This window comes from Salmo trutta, unplaced genomic scaffold (assembly GCF_901001165.1).
Source record: "Salmo trutta unplaced genomic scaffold, fSalTru1.1, whole genome shotgun sequence".
Taxonomy (NCBI): domain Eukaryota; kingdom Metazoa; phylum Chordata; class Actinopteri; order Salmoniformes; family Salmonidae; genus Salmo; species Salmo trutta.
Window position 1 is genome coordinate 1,166,717 of NW_021822962.1, and position 27,965 is coordinate 1,194,681.

The window sequence follows — 27,965 nt, forward strand, 5'->3', positions numbered from 1 at the left end:
GTTGTTGTGACTCATGTCTGTACATACAGTACATAAACAATGGGTTGTTGTGACTCGTGTCTGTACACATAAACAATGGGTTGTTGTGACTCATGTCTGTACACATAAACAATGGGTTGTTGTGACTCGTGTCTGTACACATAAACAATGGCTCCTGATCCTTTCCATGTGAGTGCCCATCAGATAGTATCAGTGACTGGCTAGTCTCTCCTCTCCTCCAGCTCAGACTCCTGGGGTGCATCCCAAATGGCACCTTTTTCCTTACATAGTGCACTACTTTTGACCAGAGCCCTGTGAGGAATAGGGTGCCATTTGTGAAGGAACCGTTGCTGCTGCATACTGCTGACAGCATGCCACATGGCCCCCAACACAATAAATCTCCATCTCAGCTGCTTGCTTCAGCACTGCAGAGAGCTGCACTGAGCATGCTCGCTGCAACTGCAGCCTGTGGATGGACGGAGTGGAGAGGAGGAGGAGAGAGAGAGAGTGGAGTGGAGGGGAGAAGAGAAGGAGAGAGAATCACACAGGAGCTGCTGCTCAGTGCAGTGATGCTGCTGCAGCAGAGAGGAGAGGGGCTGCAAAGGGGGCTTCAGAATTAACAATAACAGACAAAACAGGGAGAACATGGAATGTTGTGGAATGCAGAATGTTGTGGTGGAATGCAGAATGTTGGATTGTCTGGAACGGACATCATTAATGACCTGAAGACAAGTATGGGTAAGAAAGGAGAAGACAAAATGTTTCTGAGGGATGGAGAGGAGGAGCGTTTTAAGATCAGAAAACGGATTAAAGAGGAAGATAGAAGGATGATCTCTGAGGAAAGATCAAGAGGAACCTGACAGATCTATTTAGACAGATCTATGCTAATCGGTCTTTCTCTGTGGCATCCTCATCCGTCAGCATTTGATATTTTAGCTGCCAGAGCCTTTGTTGTCAGTGAATGGGCATCACTCCTTGGGAATAGATTTGGTGTTTTGAAAATGAATGGGCTATAGAATGACATATTTATCCTCTCTCTCTCTCTCTCTCTCTCTCTCTCTCTCTCTCTCTCTCTCTCTCTCTCTCTCTCTCTCTCTCTCTCTCTCTCTCTTTCTCTCTCTCTCGCTCTCTCGCTCTTCCTTTCTCTCTCTCTCCCTTTTATCTCTCTCTCCTCTCTGCAGTGTTGGACCGTGCCAGTGTTTCCCTGGGTATCTAGTTCTACTACTGTGACTGTAACAGTGAGTCCCAGACGGAGGGGAGATGTATGCCTTCTACTCCCTGCTAGTTTACATCTTCTACACTGTCTTTAAGAAGGAGGAGGAGGAAGCCCTGGGAGCTGCTCAGGGCGGAGCCTCAGCGGTGAGTCTAGTCACAGCGTCTGCGCCTAAATGGCATCCTATTCCCTATAAAGGGCACTACAGGGCACTAATATAGTGCACTTTGAAGCTCACAATGTGTAGTATACAGATACCTCAGTAGAGTCTAGTAACAGTGTTTAACTACAGCCCTCAGTAGTCTAGTAACAGTGTTTAACTACAGCCCTCAGTAGAGTCTAGTAACAGTGTTTAACTACAGCCCTCAGTAGAGTCTAGTAACAGTGTTTAACTACAGTCCTCAGTAGAGTCTAGTAACAGTGTGTAACTACAGCCCTCAGTAGAGTCTAGTAACAGTGTTTATCTACAGCCCTCAGTAGAGTCTAGTAACAGTGTTTAACTACAGCCCTCAGTAGAGTCTAGTAACAGTGTGTAACTACAGTCCTCAGTAGAGTCTAGTAACAGTGTTTAACTACAGTCCTCAGTAGAGTCTAGTAACAGTGTTTAACTACAGCCCTCAGTAGAGTCTAGTAACAGTGTGTATCTACAGCCCTCAGTAGAGTCTAGTAACAGTGTTTATCTACAGCCCTCAGTAGAGTCTAGTAACAGTGTGTATCTACAGCCCTCAGTAGAGTCTAGTAACAGTGTTTATCTACAGCTCTCAGTAGAGTCTAGTAACAGTGTTTAACTACAGCCCTCAGTAGCCTAGTAACAGTGTTTAACTACAGTCCTCAGTAGAGTCTAGTAACAGTGTTTAACTACAGCCCTCAGTAGAGTCTAGTAACAGTGTTTATCTACAGCCCCCAGTAGCCTAGTAACAGTGTTTAACTACAGTCCTCAGTAGAGTCTAGTAACAGTGTTTAACTACAGTCCTCAGTAGTCTAGTAACAGTGTTTATCTACAGCCCTCAGTAGAGTCTAGTAACAGTGTTTATCTACAGCCCTCAGTAGGGCCTAGTAACCGTGTTTAACTACAGTCCTCAGTAGAGTCTGGTAACAGAGTTTAACTACAGCCCTCAGTAGAGTCTAGTAACAGTGTTTAACTACAGCCCTCAGTAGAGTCTAGTAACAGTGTTTAACTACAGTCCTCAGTAGAGTCTAGTAACAGTGTTTAACTACAGTCCTCAGTAGAGTCTAGTAACAGGGTTTATCTACAGCCCTCAGTAGAGTCTAGTAACAGTGTTTAACTACAGTCCTCAGTAGAGTCTAGTAACAGTGTGTAACTACAGCCCTCAGTAGAGTCTAGTAACAGTGTTTATCTACAGTCCTCAGTAGAGTCTAGTAACAGTGTTTATCTACAGTCCTCAGTAGAGTCTAGTAACAGTGTTTAACTACAGCCCTCAGTAGAGTCTAGTAACAGTGTTTATCTACAGCCCTCAGTAGAGTCTAGTAACAGTGTTTAACTACAGTCCTCAGTAGAGTCTAGTAACAGTGTTTATCTACAGCCCTCAGTAGAGTCTAGTAACAGTGTTTAACTACAGCCCTCAGTAGAGTCTAGTAACAGTGTGTAACTACAGCCCTCAGTAGAGTCTAGTAACAGTGTTTATCTACAGTCCTCAGTAGAGTCTAGTAACAGTGTTTATCTACAGTCCTCAGTAGAGTCTAGTAACAGTGTTTAACTACAGCCCTCAGTAGAGTCTAGTAACAGTGTTTATCTACAGCCCTCAGTAGAGTCTAGTAACAGTGTTTATCTACAGTCCTCAGTAGAGACTAGTAACAGTGTTTATCTACAGCCCTCAGTAGAGTCTAGTAACAGTGTTTAACTACAGCCCTCAGTAGAGTCTAGTAACAGTGTTTATCTACAGCCCTCAGTAGAGTCTAGTAACAGTGTTTATCTACAGCCCCACGCGGTTCCTATGTCTTGTCATCAGAGAATGGTAACCAGCAGCAGGACTACCAATCCCATGACAGCAGGGAAACTGTATAGATACTGAGCTATTTATGTAAGTCTACTGTCTGGGGGATATGTTACTGCTAATCTCACAGACGTACATCTGAAATGTTATTTTATGTTGGTAGAGAGAGATGTTCATGCTGTCATACATGTTGTGTAGGTTAATTGTATATGGAGAACAGCATTTGGGCTGGCATTGACATTGCAGGCTGGCAGCGTGTACGTGTGTGTGTTGTGTCTGTTTTGGAGGTTAACACAGTATTTAGTAACACTAATGTCTGTTTCTGCTCTCTGCCATCCCCCTGTCTGTCTGTTGCTGTGATCAGCAGCCAGGACATGTTTCCATGGAAACAAGGAGCAGGAGGAAAAAAGACCACACCCACAGGAAGGAGAGGAAGAAAAGGGGGCGTGGCAGCAGGTTGAGTGACTCCAGTGAGTGGATGCTTTATACAACAATGTCTATAAATAGAAGCATCTGTAACACTGGTTAAATACTTAACTACTGTATTTGCTACTGACAGATATTAGTGATAATTGCTGTTATTATGGTATAGATAGATATTTCTCATGGTGATCAATAGATACTTAAATACCAGGCTTAATGATGAAAAATGTTTTTACCTTTATTTGACTAGGCAAGTCAGTTATGAACAAATTCTTATTTACAATGACGGCCTACCCCGGCCAAACCCGGACGACGCTGGGCCAATTGTACGCCGCCCTATGGGACTCCCAATCGCAGATGGATGTGATACAGCCTGAATTTGAACCAGGGACTGTAGTGATGCCTCTTGCACTGAGATACAGTGCCTTGGACCACTGCGCCACTCAGGAGCCCAATAGCAACTGTAGAATAGGAATAACAGGAATGATAATAGCTACTGCAGAATAGGAATAACAGGAATGATAATAGCTACTGTTTTGATGTGGTATATCTCTCATGGTGATTCATAGTGATTTCTCATGGTGATTCATAGTGATTTCTCATGGTAATTTATGGTGATTTCTCATGGTGATTCATAGTGATTTCTCACGGTAATTTATGGTGATTTCTCATGGTGATTCATAGTGATTTCTCACTGTGATTTATGGTGATTTCTCATGGTGATTCATAGTGATTTCTCATGGTGATTCATAGTGATTTCTCATGGTGATTTATGGTGATTTCTCATGGTGATTCATAGTGATTTCTCACGGTGATTTATGGTGATTTCTCATGGTGATTCATAGTGATTTCTCATGGTGATTCATAGTGATTTCCCATGGTGATTCATAGTGATTTCTCATGGTGATTCATAGTGATTTCTCTTGGTGATTTATGGTGATTTCTCACGGTGATTTATGATGATTTCTCATAGTGATTTATGGTGATTTCTCATAGTGATTCATAGTGATTTCTCATGGTGATTCATCATGATTTCTCACGGGGATTTATGGTAATTTCTCATAGTGATTTATGGTGATTTCTCATGGTGATTCATAGTGATTTCTCATGGTGATTTATGGTGATTTCTCACGGTGATTTATGGTGATTTCTCATAGTGATTTATGGTGATTTCTCATAGTGATTGATCGTATGAATTCATGCCCTTATTAAAATGCTGATGTATTTTCTTCAAGGCAGTAGCAGTGATAGTGACGGCCTGTCCCTGAGTGATGAAGATGATGATGATGGTGAAGTGCCCGATATCCCAGCATGCACTCCTCTGGGTGCCTTCCTGTCCTTTAAACAAGAGAACGAGAAAAGGAGGGAGGTCCAGGTGCAGCTGGAGACGGCAGGAAAGGTAGGCTTCACCACAAACACCTTGGCACCCTATTCCCTATAGGCCCTGGTCAAAAGTTGTGCACAATTTAGGGTCTCATTTACACAATAGTACTGTTGCTTCTAGTTGTAGCCATGACCTTCTAAGAACAGATGCATTATCTAAACATCCTGCTGATTTAGTTGTAGCCATGACTTTCATAGAACTGATGCATTATCTAAACTTCCTGCTGGTCTAGTTGTAGCCATGACCTTCTTAGAACTGATGCATTATCTAAACTTCCTGCTGGTTTAGTTGTAGCCATGACCTTCTTAGAACTGATGCATTATCTAAACTTCCTGCTGGTCTAGTTGTGGGAGTCTCCCTCGGTTTAGTACACATAGACAGTAGTTCACACAATAAATACTACAGTGTCTTGCTTCAAGCCTTGGTCTTGTTAGATGAAATCCATCTAAACCCACATTTCCTCCTGGTCCAGTTGATGTCTGAGTCTCCCTTGGTGGCAGTGATGTCCCACTTGCTGAGTTTTCTGGAGCAGTACTCCCACCTCCAGCAGCTGCAGCAGCAGGCTGATCAGTACCGGGTCCAGCTGAAGAGGCACCGGGCCCAGCACCGCCGCCAGATGAAGACCCTGAGGACATCGTACCGTCAGAGGCTGAGAGATAAGAACAGCGTCATCGACAGCTTGGAGGAGGCCATCACCACCCAGCAATACACACCGAGCACCCCGGGGAGCGACGGTGAGACAGGGGAGGTAGGGAAGGAGGGAGGGGGGGTACAAGGAAGTAGGGGGAGAAGGGAGGGTATAAGTCAAGCGGGGGGGAGGGGGGGGGGGGGAGAGGAGGTGAGACAAGAGGAGAGAGAGGGTTTGGGGGGGGTTGGAGGGAGGTATTAACATGGTGTGAAGTGGGAGGTGGGGGGATTACATTTCAAGGGGGTTTGAGTCCAGGATCAGAGGAAGAGAAGGAACGACAGAGTGAGAGAGGTGGAGTGGGGGATGGAGATGTTAGGTGGGGGGAGACGATGGAAAGGAAGTGGAAGACTGGTGTGAAAACAGAGGAGAAAATGGAAGGAGTCCTTTTAAGGAGATTTATGGTAAAAGGTCATAAATGGGGAGATATGGGAGGGAGGGAGGGTATATTCCAGTCTGTACTACAGAGAAAAGAAGACAGGCTACACCTGACTGAGATATTGACTATTTATTTAGTGCTTGTATGAAAAACACAGTGGATGGTTATAATGTCTTGCACCACTTGAAGAGAGTGGCTGTGGAAACTCAGGTATTTACTTTTACTGTAGAGAGACAAGAGAGGAGACAGTGCTAGAGTCAGAGAGAGCAGAGGGGTAACGTTCCCATAGGGCCCTGGTCAACAGTGCTCTATAATAGGGTTCCCTTTGGGACGTAAAATAAGGCAGATAGTTTGGGAGAAAGACAATCTATTCCACAATGTTCAGGCTTCTTAGAAGAGTGCTGCTGGTGTAAATCAAGTTGGAATTAGGAATGAGGAATGACATCAGACTATAGTTGTGTCACAAATGGCACCCTATTCCAAAAATACAGTGAGGGAAAAAAGTATTTGATCCCCTGCTGATTTTGTACGTTTGCCCACTGACAAAGAAATGATCAGTCTATAATTTTAATGGTAGGTTTATTTGAACAGTTGAGAGACAGAATAACAACAAAAAAATCCAGAAAAACGCATGTCAAAAATGTTATAAAATGATTTGCATTTTAATGAGGGAAATAAGTATTTGACCCCTCTGCAAAACATGACTTAGTACTTGGCAGCAAAACCCTTGTTGGCAATCACAGAGGTCAGACGTTTCTTGTAGTTGGCCACCAGGTTTGCACACATCTCAGGAGGGATTTTGTCCCACTCCTCTTTGCAGATCTTCTCCAAGTCATTAAGGTTTCGAGGCTGACGTTTGGCAACTCGAACCTTCAGCTCCCTTCACAGTTTTTCTATAGGATTAAGGTCTGGAGACTGGCTAGGCCACTCCAGGACCTTAATATGCTTCTTCTTGAGCCACTCCTTTGTTGCCTTGGCTGTGTGTTTTGGGTCATTGTCATGCTGGAATACCCATCCACGACCCATTTTCAATGCCCTGGCTGAGGGAAGGAGGTTCTCACCCAAGATTTGACGGTACATGGCCCCGTCCATCGTCCCTTTGATGCGGTGAAGTTGTCCTGTCCCCTTAGCAGAAAAACACCCCCAAAGCATAATGTTTCCACCTCCATGTTTGACGGTGGGGATGGTGTTCTTGGAGTCATAGGCAGCATTCCTCCTCCTCCAAACACGGCGAGTTGAGTTGATGCCAAAGAGCTCCATTTTGGTCTCATCTGACCACAACACTTTCACCCAGTTGTCCTCTGAATCATTCAGATGTTCATTGGCAAACTTCAGACGGGCATGTATATGTGCTTTCTTGAGCAGGGGGACCATGCGGGCGCTGCAGGATTTCAGTCCTTCACGGCGTAGTGTGTTACCAATTGTTTTCTTGGTGACTATGGTACCAGCTGCCTTGAGATCATTGACAAGATCCTCCCGTGTAGTTCTGAGCTGATTCCTCACCGTTCTCATGATCATTGCAACTCCACGAAGTGAGATCTAGCATGGAGCCCCAGGCCAAGGGAGATTGACAGTTCTTTTTTGTTTCTTACATTTGCGAATAATCGCCCCAACTGTTGTCACCTTCTCACCAAGCTGCTTGGCGATGGTCTTGTAGCCCATTCCAGCCTTGTGTAGGTCTACAATCTTGTCCCTGACATCCTTGGAGAGCTCTTAGGTCTTGGCCATGGTGGAGAGTTTGGAATCTGATTGATTGCTTCTGTGGACAGGTGTCTTTTATACAGGTAACACGCTGAGATTAGGAGCACTCCCTTTAAGAGTGTGCTCCTAATCTCAGCTCGTTACTGTATAAAAGACACCTGGGAGCCAGAAATCTTTCTGATTGAGAGGGGGTCAAATATTTATTTCCCTCATTAAAATGCAAATCAATTTCTAACATTTTTGACATACATTTTTCTGTATGTTTTTGTTGTTATTCTGTCTCTCACTGTTGAAATAAACCTACCATTAAAATTATAGACTGATCCTTTCTTTATCAGTGGGCAAACGTACAAAATCAGCAGGGGATCAAACCCTTTTTCCCCCACTGTAGTGGCCTTTGGCTGGTCAAAGTAATGCACTATGTAGAGAATAGGAAGAAGGGCAGCCCTCCCTCACCCTTATCAACCTATCAGTGTGTGTGTGTGTGTGTGTGTGTGTGTGTGTGTGTGTGTGTGTGTGTGTGTGGTGGGGGGGGGGGGGGGGGGGGGGGGGGGTGCGTGCGTGCGTGTGTGCGTGCGTGTGTGCGTGCGTGTGTGCGTGTGTGTGTGTGTATGTGTGGCTGTGTGTGTATAATATCATGAATGTACTGTAATGTGTGTGTTGGCTGTATGTGTATAATATCATGAATGTACTGTAATGTGTGTGTTGGCTGTATGTGTATAATATCATGAATGTACTGTAATGTATGTGTTGGCTCTTATGTATGACAGTAATGTCGGCACCCAAAATCAAATTAGCTACTCATTTGAGTGTTTAGGATGTCATGACAGATTGGTGTGACAGTGACAGAGAGCTCTGCATGGTAAGTGATCCCTCCTCTCTGACTAGTGCAGTATAACCCTGGAGAAACATGCCACTCGATGAACCAAAACGAGGTTCTCTCTGCTCTGCAGCAGAATGAGTGGCTTTCTAAAGTGGGAGACCTCAGGCATTACTTCCTCTCATTACGCTCAAACAGCATTAGATAAAGAGATGGATGGTGGTACAATGGTTCTATGGTACTTGGCCAGGGAATCAGTTGTTATAACCTATCCCTGTGAGTGTTAGACAGAGTTAGATAAAGAGATGGATGTATGGTACAATGGTACTATGGTACTTGGCCAGGGAATCAGTTGTTATATCATAAATAAACTATCCCTGTGAGTGCTGCTTTCTCTTCCCTCCACTATGAGTAGAGCACTTACATACCAGCCTCCGTCACATGCTAGATGCTAGACCTCCACGTGTAGTGTCAGATATAAATATCCCTGGGACAGGGATGGGAGGGGGCACTTCCCACAGTTCCCAGTGTTATGATCCTGGTGCAGGAAACGAACGGTTGTTTGGTTGTTTTCTGCAGGTCTGAGCTCCCTGCCTCTCTGAGGTGTTGTCAACAACCACTGTGTGTACATCCCACTCCCAAATGGCAACCTATTCTCTATATATAGTGCAATACTTTCAACCAGAGCCCTGGGGGAATAGGGTAACATTTGACCAGAGCCCTGGGGGGAATAGGGTAACATTTGACCAGAGCCCTGAGGGGAATAGGGTAACATTTGACCAGAGCCCTGAGGGGAATAGGGAAACATTTGACCAGAGCCCTGAGGGGAATAGGGAAACATTTGACCAGAGCTCTGGGGGAATAGGGTAACATTTGACCAGAGCCCTGAGGGGAATAGGGTAACATTTGACCAGAGCCCTGGGGGAATAGGGTAACATTTGACCAGGGACCTGGGGGAATAGGGAAACATTTGACCAGAGCTCTGGGGGAATAGGGTAACATTTGACCAGAGCCCTGAGGGGAATAGGGTAACATTTGACCAGAGCCCTGGGGGAATAGGGTAACATTTGACCAGGGACCTGGGGGAATAGGGTAACATTTGACCAGAGCCCTGGGGGGAATAGGGTAACATTTGACCAGGGACCTGGGGGAATAGGGTAACATTTGACCAGAGCCCTGGGGGAATAGGGTAACATTTGACCAGAGCCCTGGGGGAATAGGGTAACATTTGACCAGGGACCTGGGAGAATAGGGTAACATTTGACCAGGGACCTGGGGGAATAGGGTAACATTTGACCAGAGCCCTGGGGGAATAGGGTAACATTTGACCAGAGCCCTGGGGGAATAGGGTAACATTTGACCAGGGACCTGGGAGAATAGGGTAACATTTGACCAGAGCCCTGGGGGGAATAGGGTAACATTTGACCAGGGACCTGGGGGAATAGGGTAACATTTGACCAGAGCCCTGGGGGAATAGGGTAACATTTGACCAGAGCCCTGGGAGAATAGGGTAACATTTGACCAGAGCTCTGGGGGAATAGGGTAACATTTGACCAGGGACCTGGGGGAATAGGGTAACATTTGACCAGAGCCCTGGGGGGAATAGGGTAACATTTGACCAGGGACCTGGGGGAATAGGGTAACATTTGACCAGAGCCCTGGGGGAATAGGGTAACATTTGACCAGAGCCCTGGGAGAATAGGGTAACATTTGACCAGAGCCCTGGGGGAATAGGGAAACATTTGACCAGGGACCTGGGGGAATAGGGTAACATTTGACCAGAGCCCTGGGAGAATAGGGTAACATTTGACCAGAGCCCTGGGGGGAATAGGGTAACATTTGACCAGAGCCCTGGGGGAATAGGGTAACATTTGACCAGAGCCCTGGGAGAATAGGGTAACATTTGACCAGGGACCTGGGGGAATAGGGTAACATTTGACCAGAGCCCTGGGGGAATAGGGTAACATTTGACCAGGGACCTGGGGGAATAGGGTAACATTTGACCAGGGCCCTGGGGGAATAGGGAAACATTTGACCAGAGCTCTGGGGGAATAGGGTAACATTTGACCAGAGCCCTGGGGGAATAGGGTAACATTTGACCAGGGACCTGGGGGAATAGGGTAACATTTTACCAGAGCCCTGGGGGAATATGGGCTCCCGAGTGGAGCAGCGGTCTAAGGCACTGCATCTCAGTGCTAGAGGCGTCACTACAGACCCTGGTTCAAATTCAGGCTATATCACATCCGGCTGTGATTGGGCGTTCCATAGGGCGGTGCACAATTGGCCCAGTGTCGTTCAGGTTAGGGTTTGACCGGGGTAGGCCGTCATTGTAAATAAGAATTTCTTCTTAACTGACTTGCCTAGTTAAATAAAGGTTAAATTAAATAAATAGGAAAAGATTTGGGATGCAGGCTGTGTGTCATGCTGGAGGAAAGGAAAGGCTTTTTGGTTGTTTCTGTGATCTGTGTTTTCTGCAGGCTGGTCTGAGCAGAAAATAAGGGGTGTAAAGTACTGAAGTAAAAATACTTTTAAAGTATTAAATGCTCAGGCAGGACAGCAAAATGGTCCAATTCACACACTTATCAAGAGGACATCCCTGGTCATCCTACTGCCTCTGATCTGGCGGACGAACTAAACACTAATTCTTCATTTGTAAAGGATGAGTGTTGGAGTGTGCCCCTGGCTATCCGTAAATTTAAAAAACAAGAAAAGTGTGCCGTCTGGTTTGCTTAATATAAGGAATTTGAAATGATTTCTACATTTACATTTACTTTTGATACTTAACTATATTTAAAACCAAATACTTTTATACTTTTACTCAAGTAGTATTTTACTGGGTGACTTTCACTTTTACTTGAGTCATTTTCTATTAAGGGATGTTTACTTTACTCAAGTATGACAATTGGGCGCTCTGCCTCTCTGAAGTGAGGTCAACAACAGCTACTGTAGTGTGTTGATCTGCTCTCCTGCGTTGGTGTTTGTTTTTGAAGACGGTGTTCTACCCCTTCTAACCGCATGTGTTCTGATGATGATCTACACACTGTGAGCTGGGAGATTCTCCAGAATCACCAGTCATTCATACCCAAATACTCTCTATGATGTTATAAACGTGCATGTTGTGTAAAGATGAAACACCTTCCACATTTCTCTCATCGTTGGTTGTTTATCATGTAGCTGGTCTACAACACAGTGTCTGAACTCTCCCTGTGATAATGTTGCTTTACTCTACTTAGACCATGTTAAATAGTCTGCTCTTGGAGACATGTAACATGGGTCATTTAATATTTACCCAGACTTCATTTAGCATGTGAGGTAAAAGGCAGGTTTAACTAGCAGGCTGATGCCATTACTTCCACCCGAGTGGAAACATTAAAGCCTGTATTCCCCCCCCCCATCACATTTTCCCAGGATCACGTGTCTGCATCTGCCCTTGAGTTAAACATCCAGCATCTCCTCTGGCTATGTAGACCCCCACGCCCCCTCTCATCCTCCTCCCCTGTCTCCCTCCAATCACCACCTCTCCTCATCTCCTGAAACAGTGGCACAGCACAGCAGAGCTGACAGAGGCTGCGTGGTTGATTAGTGTAGAACTCAGGAAACAGAAACAGTCCTGGCAGAGACAGAACACCATAAATCATGCAGGAGGAGGAAACTGATTAAAACATCTACTGGGCACCATGTTCTGAGAGGTCTGCACCCCAAATGGCACCCTATTCCTTTTTAGTGCACTACTTTTGGCCAGGGCCCTAAAGTACTGTAGCTCTGGTCAAATGTAGTGCACTAAAAAGAGGATAGGGTGCCATCTGGGACACAGTACTGGTCTCACTTGCTTTGCCTGAACTATATAATGGTTTTAGACTAAAGGCAGGAAGGCAGTGCTTGTGAGTGTGGACCATGCACCTTCACTTTGTGTATTAGATGTGACTACTGTATGACTACTGAGTAACTACCATGTCACTGCTGTCTGGCTACTGTGTGACTGCTGAGTGACTGCTATGTGACTACTGTCTGACTACTGTCTGACTACTGTGTGACTGCTGTCTGACTACTGAGTAACTACCAGTTCACTGCTATGTGACTACTGTCTGACTACTGTCTGACTACTGTGTGACTGCTGTCTGACTACTGAGTAACTACCAGTTCACTGCTATGTGACTACTGTCTGACTACTGTGTGACTGCTGTCTGACTACTGAGTAACTACCAGTTCACTGCTATGTGACTACTGTCTGACTACTGTGTGACTGCTGTCTGACTACTGAGTAACTACCAGTTCACTGCTATGTGACTACTGTCTGACTACTGTCTGACTACTGTGTGACTGCTGTCTGACTAGCATGCCATGACTACTGAGTAACTACCAGTTCACTGCTATGTGACTACTGTCTGACTACTGTGTGACTGCTGTCTGACTACTGTATGACTACTGAGTAACTACCAGTTCACTACTATGACTACTGTGTAACTACTATGACTAGTGTGTGTGACTACTATGACTGCTGTGTGACTGCTATTACTACTGTGTGACTACTATGACTACTATGACTAGTGTGTGTGACTACTATGACTGCTGTGTGACTACTATGACTGCTGTGTGACTACTATGTGACTACTGTGTGACTACTATGACTGCTGTGTGACTACTATGACTACTATGACTAGTGTGTGTGACTACTATGACTGCTGTGTGACTACTATGACTGCTGTGTGACTACTATGTGACTACTGTGTGACTACTATGACTGCTGTGTGACTACTATGTGACTACTGTGTGACTACTATGACTGCTGTGTGACTACTATGACTACTATGACTGCTGTGTGACTACTATGACTGCTGTGTGACTACTATGTGACTACTGTGTGACTACTATGACTGCTGTGTGACTACTATGACTGCTGTGTGACTGCTATTACTACTGTGTGACTACTATGACTTCTATCACTGCTGTGTGACTACTATGACTGCTGTGTGACTGCTATTACTACTGTGTGACTACTATGACTACTATGACTGCTGTGTGACTACTATGACTGCTGTGTGACTGCTATTACTACTGTGTGACTACTATGACTACTACGACTGCTGTGTGACTACTATGACTGCTGTGTGACTGCTATTACTACTGTGTGACAACTATGTATGTGTACATTGTGTGTGTGATTACTATACTGTGTTTTAAGTGCACTATGAGTTGAATTAATATTGCAACACTTACACAGACCTTGATACGAGTACATATCCAATCTTTCCTGGATATATTTAGAAAAGAGGTCAGGTAATAGTGATATTGATACATTGTATTTCTACATGATGATGATAGTGGTGATAGTGGTGATGATGATAGTGATGATAGTGGTGATGATGATAGTGGTGATAGTGGTGAAGATGATAGTGGTGATAGTGGTGATGATGATAGTGGTGATGATGATAGTGGTGATGATGATAGTGGTGATAGTGGTGATGATGATAGTGGTGATGATGATAGTGGTGATAGTGGTGATGATGATAGTGGTGATGATGATAGTGGTGATAGTGGTGATAGTGGTGATGATGATAGTGGTGATAGTGGTGATGGTGATAGTGATGATAGTGGTGATGATGATAGTGGTGATGATGATAGTGGTGATGATGATAGTGGTGATGATGATAGTGGTGATAGTGGTGATGATGATAGTGGTGATGATGATAGTGGTGATAGTGGTGATAGTGGTGATGATGATAGTGGTGATGATGATAGTGGTGATGATGATAGTGATGATAGTGGTGGTAGTGGTGATGATGATAGTGATGATAGTGGTGATAGTGGCGATGATGATAGTGGTGATGATGATAGTGGTGATGATGATAGTGATGATAGTGGTGGTAGTGGTGATGATGATAGTGGTGATAGTGGTGTTGATGATAATGGTGATGATGATAGTGGTGATAATGGTGATAGTGGTGATGATGATAGTGGTGATGATGTTAGTGGTGATAGCGGTGATGATGATAGTGGTGATAGGGGTGATGATGATAGTGGTGATAGTGGTGATGATGATAGTGGTGATAGTGGTGAAGATGATAGTGGTGATGATGATGTGATAGTGGTGATAGTGGTGATAGTGGTGATGATGATAGTGGTGATAGTGGTGATGATGATAGTGGTGATAGTGGTGATAGTGGTGATGATGATGATAGTGGTGATAATTGTGATAGTGATGATAGTGGTGATAATGATAGTGGTGATAGTGATGATAGTGGTGATGATGATAGTGATGATAGTGGTGATGATGATAGTGGTGATAGTGGTGATGATGATAGTGGTGATAGTGATGATAGTGGTGATAGTGGTGATAGTGGTGATGATGATAGTGGTGATGATGATAGTGGTGATAGTGGTGATGGTGATAGTGGTGATAGTGATGTAGTGGTGCTGTTGATAGGGTGATGTTGATGATGGTGATAGCGGTGATGATAATAGTGATGATAGTGGTGATAGTGATGATAGTGGTGATGATGATAGGGGTGATGTTGATGATGGTGATAGTGGTGGTAGTGAGGATAGTGGTGCTGTTGATAGGGGTGATGTTGATGATGGTGATAGTGGTGATGATAATAGTGGTGATAGTGATGATAGTGGTGATGATGATAAGGGTGATGTTGATGATGGTGATAGTGGTGATGATAATAGTGGTGATGGTGATAGTGGTGAGGATGATAGTGGTGAAAGTGTGATGATAGTGATGATGATGATAGTGGTGATAGGGGTGTGGATAATAGTGGTGATGATGATAGTAGTGATAGTGAGGGATAGAGGTGATAGTGGTGGGGGTGGTGATGGTGATAGTGGTGTTGGTGATAGTAGTGATAGTGAGGGATAGAGGCGATAGTGGTGATGATGAGATTAGTCATAGTGGTGATGGTGATAGTGGTGATGATGATAGTAGTGATAGTGAGGGATAGAGGCGATAGTGGTGATGATGAGATTAGTGATAGTGGTGATGGTGATAGTGGTGATGATGATAGTGGTGATAGTGATGATGATGATGATGATGATGAAAGTAGGTGATGCTAATGTTGATGATGATGTTGATGATGGTGGTGATGATGCTGGTGATTATGATGTGGTGGTGGTGATGATGATGATGATGATGATGATAAAACTGCTGATGATGATAATGAGTGTAATGATGAAGATGTCTGTCATAATCCTAGAGTATTGTCTGCCTTTAGGTGAGTGTGGTGCTGATGTCCCTGGGGCCGGGGCTGGGGCAGGGCTCCACAGGCTGGTAGAGTCTCTGTATGGACTACAGGGAGAGAAGAGCCAGCTGAGGGGAGAACTACGGCTGCTGCACTCCCAACTGGAGCAGAGAGAACAGGACCGACACTCAAGGGTACAGGTCTTCCAACATCAGGTACAGTCCATCACACATGCATATGCATGCACGAATGTAAACACGCACGCACACAGAGAGACAGAAAAAGAGAGAGAGAGAGAGAGAGAGAGAGAGGGAGAGAAAGTACAGGCTCAGTGAGCACAGCCTTGCCATTGAGAAGGGTAGACACAGGAAAACATGGCTCCCTGTAGAGGAAAGGCTGTACAGACACTGCACAACAGGAGAACCTGAGACAGAGCTGCATTTCCTGACAAAATGTCTAAAATATAAAACAATTAGAGAGTGTCATTTCCCCAAATTTGAAACCCTTATTCAAGGTTTCAAAGACCTCTCTGATGAGGATAGGCTACCCGTCCTGTTGGGGGAGGATGCAGACAGCTGTGGGTTGGCAGCGCGCTACATTGCTGCCTGCCATAAGATGAGGGACAGTGTCTGACAGATCAACCTGCACATGTCCTCTACTGTATGCTTATTGTTATTGTATGCATCCATGTAGAGAACGCTACATGGATGCATACTTACAAACACCCAGCAATATACACTACCGTTCAAAAGTTTGGGGTCACTTAGAAAAAAGCACATTTGTTGTCCATTAAAATAACATCAAATTGATCAGAAATACAGTGTAGACATTGTTAATGTTGTAAATGACTATAGTAGCTGGAAACGGCTGATTTTTTAGGGAATATCTACATAGGCATACAGAGGCCCATTATCAGCAACCATCACTCCTGTGTTCCAATGGCACGTTGTGTTAGCTAATCCAAGTTTATCATTTTAAAAGGCTAATTGATCATTAGAAAACCCTTTTGCAATTATATTAGCACAGCTGAAGACTGTTGTCCTGATTAAAAAAGCAATAAAACTGGCCTTCTTTAGACTAGTTGAGTATCTGGAGCATCAGCATTTGTGGGTTTGATTACAGGCACAAAATGGGCAGAAACAAAGAACTTTCTTCCGAAACTCGTCAGTATATTCTTGTTCTGAGAAATGAAGGCTATTCCATGCGAGAAATTGCCAAGAAACTGAAGATCTCATACAACGCTGTGTACTACTCCCTTCACAGAACAGCGCAAACTGTCTCTCACCAGAATAGAAAGAGGAGTGGGAGGCCCTGAGCGGTTTCTATCCTCTCTGGCAACTGAGTTAGGAAGGATGCTTGTATCTTTGTAGTGACTGGATGTATTGATACACCATCCAAAGTGTAATTAATAACTTCACCCTGCTTAAAGGGATGTGTATGGAGTTAAAAGTACGTTATTTTCTTTAGGAATATAGTTAAGTAAAAGTTAAAGTAGTCAAAAATATGAATAGTCAAGTAAAGTACAGATACCCCAAAAAACGACTTAAGTAATACCTTAAAGTATTTTCACTTAAGTACTTTACACCACTGCATTTCAGCTTTTCATTTTTTATTAATTTGTAAAAACTTTTAAAAACATCATTACGCTTTGATATTATGGGGTATTTTGTGTAGGCGAGTGACACAAAATCTGGATTTAACCCATTTTAAATTCAGCACACATGTCACATATATGTTGAAATATACAATAATTGGCCATTTTAATATATGTGACAAATATTTCTGCCTTATACCCACATATATGTGCATATACGCATAATACTTATATGCTCGTATATATGTAACACATTTAGTATTCAAGTGTTTATTATATATATGTCCCTTATATGATACAATACATCTGAACAATATGTGTTAACATATATGTTACGGGAGCATTATTTCAGTGATACTTGTAGTCATGGTAATAAAACAGAACAAACGACACAAAACACATCATTTAATCCTATTCATCGCTTCTCAATTCAGCCATTTTGACTGTTTTAAGCCATTTCCCACTTGTCCCTTTGTTACACCTGGGAAGCACTTCATGACAGCGTCTGTGGAGGGAAAGCAACAACTAGAAGATAACGAGGACAGTCAAGGGGTTGGGTTTGGGCTCATAAATACAATTACTAAAGCTTATCAGATTCACTTTAGTAACAAATCCTTGACCATTTAATCCCTATTTGCAATGATTGATTTGTAAATTCAATTAAGGGATAGCTCACTTTTTTACACCTTATAGTCAGTCAGATGGTTCCTTACCCTGAAAGTAGTCTATGGGCCAGGATGAACTGTAATCCCTGGTTCAGAGGGGTTTAAATAGCCACTATTAACTTCAGGGGATTTGGCCACAAACACTGAACTTTGTCTAATTGCCCCCATCACCCCCATAGTTTTTTTGTCAGCCATCTGACTATAAGGTGTAATAAAGTTAACATCTTCAATGTATTGAATTTACATTGGCCCTAACCCTGTTATGGGGTATTCATGTTTAAAGGGATAATGAGAGATTTAGAGCCCTAACCCTGTTATGGGGTATTCATGTTTAAAGGGATAATGAGAGATTTAGAGCCCTAACCCTGTTATGGGGTATTCATGTTTAAAGGGATAATGAGAGATTTAGAGCCCTAACCCTGTTATGGGGTATTCATGTTTAAAGGGATAATGAGAGATTTAGAGATGTAGGTCTTTTTTCTACTTCCCCTGAGACAGATGACCTCATGAATACCATTTTCATGTTTCTGCGTGCAGTTTGGAGATTACTGAAGTTAGCATGCTATGAGTCATAATTCATATTCTTTTAAAAATATCATGACAGGAGCCGCACACTGTCAAATGCACATTAGCAATCAATGAACAAAAAACCTACTCACTTTTTCAGCATCCAATCCGCCCTTTTGATTCCCATCTTCTTCCCTTTTAGCTTCTTGTACAAGACTACAGACTACATTTTCCCTGTTTCCTCCCCAGATTGACGAACTGAAGAGCTGCATCGAGGAGCGGGAGGAGGAGCTGTCCAGACTAAGAACTGCCTCTGTAAACATTCAAGACAATCTGCTCCATTTGTTATCAGTAAAGCTGCCACAATACATTTTTACACTGCTGCTGTAGACAAAATGGTGTGGTGTGAAAATCCCTATGGTGTGTCAGCATTGAGGTATCTTTGACTGGCTTGGTTTTAAACCTATAGGGAAATCATACTGGTTAGGCAACAAACAGGCAATATTGTGGGACCAGTATTGACAGGTAGAACCTATTCATCATGCTTTAGTGTGATATAACCTGTTCATCATGCTTTAGTGCGTACTGTAATCCATTGTGTTCCTCCTCAGGGAGCCACAGACTCGGAGAAGCGGGTTGTGTGTCTGTCAGCGGAGAACGAGAGTCTGAAACAGAGTCTGACTGTCACCCAGGGCCTCCTGCAGCAGCTCTCTGTCATCCCCTCCCAGTCCAGCTCTGTACTCATCAAGGTGAGAAGCAGGTTAAGTCCCAAACAGCACCCTATTCCCTATACAATAACCACAGATATTGCATTTTAAGCTGTTTGAAGATGAAAAAAAAACGTAAAAATGTAACTTAAGAACGGGAAGCATAGAAATAGTGCACATAGAACATATCTACCATTTATTAGACTTGCTTTCAATGAGAATGACAGATCTATATCTCACATTTCTATGTGAATTTGGTCTTGCTCTGTCTCCCCCTGTAGGAGAATGTTCTTCCTAACGGTGCTCTGTGTCTCCTCCTGTAGGAGAATGTTCTTCCTAACAGTGCTCTGTGTTCCCCTCCTGTAGGAGAATGTTCTCTTTAACAGTGCTCTGTGTCTCCTCCTGTAGGAGAATGTTCTTCCCAACGGTGCTCTGTGTCTCCTCCTGTAGGAGAATGTTCTCTCTCTAACGGTGCTCTGTGTCTCCCCCTGTAGGAGAATGTTCTCTCTAACGGTGCTCTGGGTCTCCTCCTGTAGGAGAATGTTCTTACTAACGGTGCTCTGTGTCTTCTCCTGTAGGAGAATGTTCTCTCTAACAGTGCTCTCTGTCTCCCCCTGTAGGAGAATGTTCTCTCTAACGGTGCTCTGTGTCTCCTCCTGTAGGAGAATGTTCTCTCTAACAGTGCTCTGTGTCTCCTCCTGTAGGAGAATGTTCTTCCTAACGGTGCTCTGTGTCTCCCCCTGTAGGAGAATGTTCTCTCTAACGGTGCTCTGTGTCTCCTCCTGTAGGAGAATGTTCTTACTAACGGTGCTCTGTGCCTCCTGTAGGAGAATGTTCTCTCTAACGGTGCTCTGTGTCTCCCCCTGTAGGAGAATGTTCTCTCTAACGGTGCTCTGTGTCTCCTCCTGTAGGAGAATGTTCTTACTAACGGTGCTCTGTGTCTCCCCCTGTAGGAGAATGTTCTCTCTAACAGTGCTCTGTATCTCCTCCTGTAGGAGAATGTTCTCTCTAACGGTGCTCTGTGTGTCCTCCTGTAGGAGAATGTTCTTTCTAACGGTGCTCTGTGTCTCCCCCTGTAGGAGAATGTTCTCTCTAACAGTGCTCTGTGTCTCCTCCTGTAGGAGAATGTTCTCTCTAACAGTGCTCTGTGTTTCCTCCTGTAGGAGAATGTTCTTCCTAACGGTGCTCTGTGTCTCCTCCTGTAGGAGAATGTTCTTCCTAACGGTGCTCTGTGTTTCCTCCTGTAGGAGAATGTTCTTCCTAACGGTGCTCTGTGTCTTCTCCTGTAGGAGAATGTTCTCTCTAACAGTGCTCTCTGTCTCCCCCTGTAGGAGAATGTTCTCTCTAACAGTACTCTGTGCCTCCTCCTGTAGGAGAATGTTCTCTCTAACAGTACTCTGTGCCTCCTCCTGTAGGAGAATGTTCTCTCTAACGGTGCTCTGTGTCTCCTCCTGTAGGATAATTCAATTCAATTCAATTCAAGGGGCTTTATTAGCATGTTAACATTGCAAGTGAAGTAGATAACATACAAAAGTGAAATAAACATTAGAAATGAACAGTAAACATTACACTCACAGAAGTTCCAAAAGGTTAAAGACATTACAAATGTCATATTATGTATATATATATATATACAGCGTTGTAACGAATGATTAAAGTACAAAAGGGAAAATAAATACGCATAAATATGGGTTGTATTTACAATGGTGTTTGTTCTTCACTGGTTGACCTTTTCTTGTGGCAACAGGAAGTATACAGAATGGTGTCGTCTGTGTAGAGGTGGATCAGAGAATCACCAGCAGCAAGAGCGACATCATTGATGTATACAGAGAAAAGAGTCAGCCCGAGAATTGAACCCTGTGGCACCCCCATAGAGACTACCAGAGGTCCGGACAACAGGCCCTCCGATTTGACATACTGAACTTTATCTGAGAAGTAGTTGGTGAACCAGGCGAGGCAGTAATTTGAGAAACCAAGGCTATTGAGTCTGCCTATAAGAGTGCGGTGATTGACAGAGGTTAGGAAGTGCAGCTCAGTTTCCACCTAATTTTGTGGGTAGTGTGCACATAGCCTGTCTTCTGTTGAGAGCCAGGTCTGCCTACGGCGGCCTTTCTCAATAGCAAGGCTATGCTCACTGAGTCTGCACATAGTCAAAGCTTTCCTTAAGTTTGGGTCAGTCACAGTGGTCAGGTATTCTGTCACTGTGTGCTCTCTGTTTAGGGCCAAATAGCATTCTAGTTTGCTCTGTTTTGTTGTTAATTCTTTCCAATGTGTCAAGTAATTCTCTTTTTGTTTTCTCATGATTTGGTTGGGTCTAATTGTGTTGCTGTCCTGGGGCTCTGTGGGGTGTGTTTGTGCTCTGTCTCCCCCTGTAGGAGAATGAGAACCTGCGCAGCCGGGTGCAGCAGCTGGAGAGTTCCCTGCAGCAGCGGGCTGATCAGTTGTCTCACCTGGAGCGACAGAGCGAACAAAGCGAGTGGAGGAGAGGAGAGGAGCAGAGGAGAAGAGAGGAGAGAGTGAGGGAGCTGCAGCTAGAGCTGGATAAAGAGAGGGCCAAAGAGCCACAGGTCAAGGTAGGGATTGTCTGCAAAAGACACCTTGCTGTATATACAATACGTTCTCATTCTCTTATTTTACCTTTATTTAACTAGGCAAGTCAGTTAAGAACAAATTCTTATTTACAATGACAGCCTACCCTGGCCAAACCCTTCCCTAACCCAGACAATTGTGCCGCCCTATGGGACTCCCGATCACGGCCGGTTGTGATACAGCCCAGGATCGAACCTGGGTCTGTAGTGATGCCTCTAACACTGCGATACAGTGCCTTAGACTACTGCGCCACTCGGTCCCGGATTCATTCAAATGAATCTGATAACAGTTTTCTGATTGTTTGGAATCAGAAACTGGTCTTGTTGAATAAATGGATTTATATTAAATGAAGTTATAACATTCATTGGTATTTTCCTGGCCAGATTGTCACTCAAACTGTGGAGGTGGAGTCACCGGCGACGCTGAGGCAGTTGGCTGAGGCCAGAGAGAGGAACGAGCAGCTGTCAGAGAAACTGACCAATCAGAACGAGAAGTGCAGACAACTGGAGGAGCACATCAGGAAGTCAGATGAATTCAGCTGTAATCTGCAACATAAGGTGAGAACCAATGAAAAGTCACCTGCAACACAAGGTGAGAACCAATGAAAAGTCAACGTATTGGTTTGAACATCCTCAGAAAAAAGGGAATATGTTCTGTGAAACATTATTGAAGAAATATTACATTCCTGAGAAAAACTGTATTCTACTTCAAGTTCACACTGATGAGATTTAACAGTTAAATGACTAACCAGAAGAAGAAACTAAAGTGTATAATACTAACCTCCATTCCTGCCAATCTATGCAAGGTATTGTCTGCATCCAATATGGCATCCTATTCCCTATGTCACGTACTACTGGGCCGGAGCCCAATGGACCCTGGTCTAAAGTACTGCACGAAATAGGGAGCAGGGTGGCATTTAGGACGCATTCCAATTCATGAACCTCATCATCATATGCTGAATGTGAATGGGACTGCCTCTCCCAGATTGCAGCGTACGAGCGGGAGATCAGTGTGCTGCAGGAGGAACTGCTGAAGGAGATAGGTCACCTGGAGGAGAAGAAGGAGGAGGCTGTAAAGGCTGCAGCGACCTGCTCCGTAGAACACTTCCAGAGCCTGCAGGACCAGTTCTTTAGTGAGTCCCATCTAATACAACCTTCAGAAGCTTCTACAGGCTGTGCCACACAGACATGCTATGATGGGCTTGTTGGATCTGGGAGTGCTGTTGATTCATAAGATATTATGCTTCGTGCTCATCACATCACCATTCAGCATCTGTGACAGTCTTTCTTTCTCTCTCTGTGTGTGTGCACGTGTGTGCGTGCGTGCGTGCGTGTGTGTGTCTGTGTGCGTGCGTGCGTGTGTCTGTGTGTGTGTGTGTGTGTGTGTGTGTGTGCGTGCGTGCGTGCGTGCGTGCGTGCGTGTGTGTGTGCGTGCGTGTGTGTGTGTGTCTGTGTGTGTGTGTGTGTGTGCGTGCGTGTGTCTGTGTGTGTGTGTGTGTGTGTTTGCGTGCGTGTCCTATGGCAGACCTGCAGAAGCGTCTGACAGCGCTCCCTCCGACCCTGCGCACCATGAAGACAGACTACGCCAGCCTGAGGAGTCAGGTCCGCAACTTCTCCGACTTCTACGGAGCAGCCATCACCGACGCCAAGAAACAGGTCCCACAAAACACTGCTGCTGGATTAACGAGCGCTGTTTCAAGTCAAATCAAATCAAACTTTATTTAAAGTGCAATTAAACCCACAAAACAGTAAATCAATCAAACGAAAGAGATAAAAAACAAACAGAAGGCAGTAGAAAAGATGTAAAGAGAAAACAGTGTGAAGTTACAGTAAAGATATAACATGAATTAAAGGCCAAGCTCAGAAGGTGTGGTGTGTGTTCATCGTTGATCTCTGGCCTGTCTGTGTAGATATCAGCAGCTATGAGGGAGATGTCGGAGGCCAACAAGGACCTCCTGGAGAAGTACAGGAAGGAGGTGGCACTGCGGAGGAAGTACCACGAGCAGCTGGTCGAGCTCAAAGGTGAAACAACGTCCAGATGAAGGAAAGACGACTGGAGGAGGGAGCCTCTTTGTTCTATTGAAAAAAAGGCAATTATATATGAGGCTGTATCATTATTAAAATAAACTGTCATTGTTGCTAGGCAACATCCGTGTGCTGTGTCGTGTGAAGCCGGTTCTGAAGGAGGACCAGCATGAGGAGGGCCAATCAGTGGTGGTAACCACGGACCCCAACAACGAATCAGCTCTCTCCGTGCTGAAAGGGCAGGGCCGCAGCCATAACTTTGAGCTGGACCGTGTCTTCCACCCTCAGGCCACTCAGGAAGAGGTACTGAGAAACTCAGCCTCCATTATGCTGTCACTTCTCTATCTATTTAAATAAGTGGACGCCATGATGGCTCAGGGGTGGTATTTCAGTTTCTGTGGTGTGACTCAAAAACAGCAGTGACTGTGCGTTATACACACTCGCTAACCTTTGGTTTTCTACTGTGTCTAAGGTCTTCCAGGAGATCGAGCCCCTTGTGACATCCTGTATAGATGGATATCACGTCTGCATCTTTGCCTATGGGCAGACTGGCTCTGGGAAGACCTACACCATGGAGGTATGTTGTAGCACTGCATACGAATGTGTAATGTATGGTTTAGAAATATGTTGTTGTTAAATAAGGCTGAATATTTGATTGAAATTGACTCGTTGTATCAAAATGTCCATCCTTTGTTGTCGTCAGGGCAGCACAGAGAACCCAGGCATCAACCAGCGTGCTCTGAAACACCTGTTCAGTGAGATAGAGGACAGGAAGGACATGTGGATATACACCGTGACTGTCAGCTCTGTGGAGATCTACAACGAGGTGCTCAGGTACCTTCCCAGCTGCTGTCCTTCCCTCTCAATGGCTGGAAGAAAAATATCCCAGCATTTAGAAGTGGTGATATGTTTTATTATTCATTATTTGAATCTTCCGTTTTATATTTGTGCTACTATATTGTTTTATAGTAGTAAATGAGGCCTAGGAGTTAAATATATGAAAAGTGTTAGTGTTGTTAGTGTTGTGATAAACTGACAATAGAGCTACTTTCTAACTTCCTGTTCCTGTTCTGTCCCCAGAGACCTGCTGAGTAAGGATGGAGAGAAGCTGGACATTAAGATCAACCCAGACGGGACAGGACAGCTGCACGTCCCTGGACTCAGGCTCATAGAGGTCAAGAGCTTCCAACACATCAAGAAAGTGAGACTCACATTTATTCTTCTTAGAATGAAAGTCCTGGTAACTTTCCACAAATTCCAGGGATTTCCTGCTTATTCCCTGCTGATCGGTAGAATCTTCCAACCATTATTTCTGGAAAACCTGGGAATTTGGGGAGAGTTACCGGAATTTTGCAACTGTACACTTTTTTCAGTGAGACTGATTTCTTCAACTATATTAATAGATAATTTCCTTCACTTTTCAACCTCGAATTTAATAATAATTTAAAATAGTGTATATGCCATTTAACAGACGCTTTTATCCAAAGCAACTTACGGCAAACATTTTACGTATGGGTGGCCCAGGGAATAGAACCCACAATCCTGGCGTTGCAAGTGCGATGCTTTAACTACTGAGCCATACATCTCCATTAGGACCCAAATGGTTCATTTACTGTAATGGGAAAGTGTATAGAATCATATGATAGTATGCCACGTGCAAGTTTCCTATAATTCTATATCACATTTCCATTAAAACTGTCACTTCCTGTGTAGCTTCTGGCGCAGGCGCGTCGTAACAGGATCACCTTCGGGACCCAGATGAACCAGCACAGCTCTCGTTCCCATGCCCTCCTCATGATCACTGTGCTGGGGACTGACCTGGCCAGCGGGGCCAAGACCACAGGTACGTCCCACCTTAGAGACTGGACACACAGTGCCAACTAACCGTTAGAAGCAGCAGGTGGCTGTCCTATTGCCTGTGATCAGAACAGCGGCTGTCATTTTCTGTTCATTTCCCCGCAATTCAACATGATGAATCACCACCGTTCATCAACACCTGCTGCTTTTCACCGTTCGTCACCAAGGTGTGTTTTGTCCGGGGTGCACTACTCATTTGCCAAGTGGGCCGGTTCCAAATATTGACACGATTCAAGGGAGCAGAAAATGTTCCGTTAACGGGTGATTTGTTGTGACATCTACAGGCAAGTTGAACCTGGTGGACCTGGCTGGCTCTGAGAGGGTGTGGAAGTCAGGAGCTGAGGGAGAGAGGCTGAAGGAGGCCCAGAACATCAACCGCTCCCTGCTGGCTCTGGGGGACGTCATCCAGGCTCTGAGGGGGAAGGAGAAACACATCCCCTTCAGAAACAGTCGCCTCACATACCTGCTGCAGGACTCACTGGGCAAGGGCAACAAGACGGCCATGGTGGTGCAGGTAGGGACTCACGACAGTACAGTACGTCTGATACACAGATTATAATGTCTGAATATCCATCTAAATGAATACTCATAGGGCTGGCTTCCCGGACATTAAGCCTTGTCCTGGACTAAAAAGCATTCTGAATGGAGAAGTCCATACTGTATTTAGCCTACACATTACAAGACAACTACGCTATGGTGGTGCAGCCTGGCTTACACAACATACAGTACATCAAATACACTGATTATACTGTCATATCTGTCAGGAAGTGTCCTCTCTGATCCTCTGGTCCTCCTCCAGGTGTCTGCTCTGGAGAGTAACGTGGGAGAGACCATGTGTTCTCTGAAGTTTGCTGAAAGGGTTTGTAAGGTGGAGCTGGGGCCTGCAGCCAGGAAGATACAGAGAGGAGGGGGAAGCCATCAGTGTGACTAGAACTCCACTTCCTGAAGTCATCCAACTTCCTGTTCCCATGGACAACCAGGACTCCAGGGACTCAACAGACACACAGCCAACCAAATACATCAACAAGCAATAACAACAACAAACAACCCCCTCTGCCCAGTCAGCCAGTCAGTCAGCCTATCAGTCTGTCTATCAGTCAGTCAGTATAAAGCTTTCAGGTGTACATTCAGTGAGATTAAATATTGAGAATGTTGCAGATTCTCTAGTCTACTGATCATAATGTCTGTTCATGTCATGCGCAGGAGGTTGGTGGCACCTTAATTGGGGAGAACACATTACATTTACATTTACATTTGAGTCATTTAGCAGACACTCTTATCCAGAGCGACTTACAGTAGTGAATGCATACATTTCATACGTTTTTTTTTTCTTCGTACTGGCCCCCCGTGGGAATCGAACCCACAACCCTGGCGTTGCAAACACCATGCTCTACCAACTGAGCCACACGGGACATGGTTTCCATGGTTTCCAGGTGTTTGATGCCATTCCATTCGCTCCGTTTCAAACCTTATTATGAGCCGTTCTCCCCTCAGCAGCCTCCCGTGATGTCATGTCTGTTGAACGTTCTGTAAAATTACACCCTCCTGAACAGACCCCAGCTGTAACATTACATCCTCCTGAACAGACCCCAGCTGTAACGTTACACCCTCCTGAACAGACCCCAGCTGTAACGTTACACCCTCCTGAACAGATCCCAGCTGTAACGTTACACCCTCCTGAACAGACCCCAGCTGTAACGTTACACCCTCCTGAACAGACCCCAGCTGTAACGTTACACCCTCCTGAACAGACCCCAGCTGTAACGTTACACCCTCCTGAACAGACCCCAGCTGTAACGTTACACCCTCCTGAACAGACCCCAGCTGTAACGTTACACCCTCCTGAACAGACCCCAGCTGTAACGTTACACCCTCCTGAACAGACCCCAGCTGTAACGTTACACCCTCCTGAACAGACCCCAGCTGTAACGTTACATCCTCCTGAACAGACCCCAGCTGTAACGTTACACCCACCTGAACAGACCCCAGCTGTAACGTTACATCCTCCTGAACAGACCCCAGCTGTAACGTTACACCCTCCTGAACAGACCCCAGCTGTAACGTTACACCCTCCTGAACAGACCCCAGCTGTAACGTTACACCCTCCTGAACAGACCCCAGCTGTAACGTTACACCCTCCTGAACAGACCCCAGCTGTAACGTTACACCCTCCTGAACAGACCCCAGCTGTAACGTTAAATCCTCCTGAACAGACCCCAGCTGTAACGTTACACCCTCCTGAACAGACCCCAGCTGTAACGTTAAATCCTCCTGAACAGACCCCAGCTGTAACGTTACATCC

General features: G+C 44.8%; 2 protein-coding genes across 4 annotated transcripts in view; one reads left to right on the top strand and one right to left on the bottom strand.

Annotated features, from left to right (window-relative positions):
• LOC115187608 (centrosomal protein of 72 kDa-like) overlaps positions 1–19,130 on the bottom strand; it is a 40,132-nt gene extending 21,002 nt beyond the window's left edge. Inside the window, exons 1-2 of the mRNA XM_029746576.1 lie at positions 18,639–19,130; positions 5,410–5,579 (exon numbers count right to left, since the gene is read on the bottom strand). The gene's annotated coding sequence lies outside the window, so the exon portion shown is untranslated. The remainder of the gene's footprint in view (positions 1–5,409; positions 5,580–18,638) is intronic.
• On the top strand, positions 513–26,941 carry LOC115187603 (kinesin-like protein KIFC3). 3 transcript variants are annotated; one of them, XM_029746560.1, is made up of 20 exons: positions 513–717; positions 1,161–1,338; positions 3,512–3,617; positions 4,806–4,969; positions 5,427–5,688; positions 15,754–15,935; positions 18,736–18,837; positions 19,098–19,235; positions 21,569–21,766; positions 22,166–22,339; positions 22,767–22,914; positions 23,307–23,437; positions 23,692–23,803; positions 23,925–24,109; positions 24,279–24,383; positions 24,510–24,640; positions 24,887–25,007; positions 25,520–25,649; positions 25,948–26,177; positions 26,463–26,941. In XM_029746560.1, exons 2-20 carry the CDS (start codon positions 1,240–1,242, stop codon positions 26,592–26,594), a joined length of 2,850 nt encoding a protein of 949 aa, XP_029602420.1. In that variant the 5' UTR covers positions 513–717; positions 1,161–1,239; the 3' UTR covers positions 26,595–26,941. The 3 variants fall into 3 exon arrangements, with proteins under 3 accessions (XP_029602420.1, XP_029602422.1, XP_029602421.1); XM_029746562.1 differs by having other exon boundaries at positions 18,736–18,801; XM_029746561.1 differs by having other exon boundaries at positions 3,515–3,617.
• Positions 26,942–27,965: the final 1,024 nt, after the last annotated feature.